Source organism: Etheostoma spectabile, chromosome 23 (genome assembly GCF_008692095.1).
Source record: "Etheostoma spectabile isolate EspeVRDwgs_2016 chromosome 23, UIUC_Espe_1.0, whole genome shotgun sequence".
In the NCBI taxonomy this organism is placed as follows: domain Eukaryota; kingdom Metazoa; phylum Chordata; class Actinopteri; order Perciformes; family Percidae; genus Etheostoma; species Etheostoma spectabile.
Genome location: NC_045755.1, coordinates 19197818 through 19199499, shown reverse-complemented (window position 1 = coordinate 19199499; position 1682 = coordinate 19197818). Strand labels below are relative to the sequence as shown.

Here is a 1682-nt window from a genome sequence, read left to right as displayed (position 1 = left end):
CATGTTTATCACAGAAAATAAGGTAAGGCCGTTGATTTTTAAAGTAGATAAAATGTAACTTTTTGTAACCAGTTTTTCTTCTTGTAAAAATTTGAAATGGGTCAATTTGACCCGAATACCACACAAGGGTTAGCGTGTAGCTTGCTAGCTCTAAAGCTGTTGCCCAAAGCGATGGGATTTTGAGAATTGCAACACACGGAAGGCGGAAGCGGAAAGTGGCAAACCCTGAAGTGTCATGTACTCCCCCCCCCCTGCATAGCACTGACATGTGTGAGAGAGAAACAGAAGATCACCTTCTCACTGTTCTTGTATTTGTCCCAGCTCTTCAGCATCTTCAGCCACTTGGTGGTCCTCTCCACCTCCATGTGTTTTTGCTGAAATGAAAGAAGAAGTGACACATTAATAACTTCCTCTCTTGTCGAGTTTTGCTGCGGTCACGCCCGATGGGAACCGCTGGCAGAGGGAAGTGTTTGTACAAAGTGGTTTGAAGCCGTCGAGATGCTCTGATCAAAGTGATCTGTAGATGTCTATCAGATATTCATGCGCTTGTGAGTGAGCTCATGTTTTTATGAAGGATTGATTTGGGGATTTTAATATCACAAACGCAAACACTTTTGTTTGTTTTTAGTTATTACGTTCAAATTAGTTCATACATTTGTTTCCAGTTATTGTGGAAACTAATGAATATAAATGACCATGTTGATTTTTTTTAACATTTATTTATTCCAAACCCTAAGGACTCCAGTACGCATGCACGGGCTGAGAGCTTTTCAAGTGTAAATGCTCTTTATTCCCCATGGTACTTGAATGCAACATTTGATGTGTTGACACATCACAGAAATCAAACATCCAACAAACAGCAAGACATTCTGAAAAATACTCTGAAGTGTCAGAAAAACAGTTAGAAGGAGGTTTAACACGACGTGATAGAAAAACAAGACTGTCTATTAGTGGAGAGCAGGAATACTCCAGAGTTTTCCAAAATTGACAGAGATGACCTACAAACTTTACACGATCTGAATAGCTGTGGGAACTATTTTTAAAGTTATAATGACATTGAATCTAACAGTATGTGCTCCTAAAAGATGAGGATGAACACTAAACTCAGACGTCTTTGGGAGGAGAAACTCATTCATAACGGTTCTTAACAGTTTTATTTCTGTCGGTAATGGTTATACGTTGAAATCTTTTCCACCACAGGGACTGTTCCAGGAACAATTCCCTTGGCAACTTTAGCTTGGAGAAAACAGGGTCTACATTAAGTTCCTGGGTCCAAAACCTCAAGCTGAACAAGGGGTCGGGCAACAGGAAAATATTTACCATGAAACAAAGTCAATTTCTCAACTATTAGAGATTTTTCTAATACTGTTTATACCAAGATAGCTGTTATGTCACTGTAGTATCGATGTGCTGATGTACGTTGATTTGTAAGGATTTACATTAGCTGGATTGGTTGTTTTATCCATGAACTGTTTCTTTTTTTTCTCTCCAGAAAATACACTATATCACACAATATAGTAATATGAAATTTGAATATGAGTTTTTGCAGATACAGGAGAAACGCGAACAGGAATGTTCAAAAGGGACTATAATTTCCTGATGTACTAGTTTCAAAGCTTCATTGATGAAAATGAATAATTTATGAACTAGTGTGAGTTTGTGTGTGTGTGTGTGTGTGTGTG

General features: G+C 38.2%; 1 protein-coding gene across 3 annotated transcripts in view; it reads right to left on the bottom strand.

Annotated features, from left to right (window-relative positions):
• Positions 1-1682, bottom strand: part of usp6nl (USP6 N-terminal like) — a 107803-nt gene that overhangs the window by 28615 nt on the left and 77506 nt on the right. For all 3 annotated transcript variants that reach the window (XM_032505243.1, XM_032505241.1, XM_032505242.1), the window contains one exon: positions 294-374. In XM_032505243.1, the coding sequence (XP_032361134.1) occupies positions 294-374 (81 nt within the window). The remainder of the gene's footprint in view (positions 1-293; positions 375-1682) is intronic.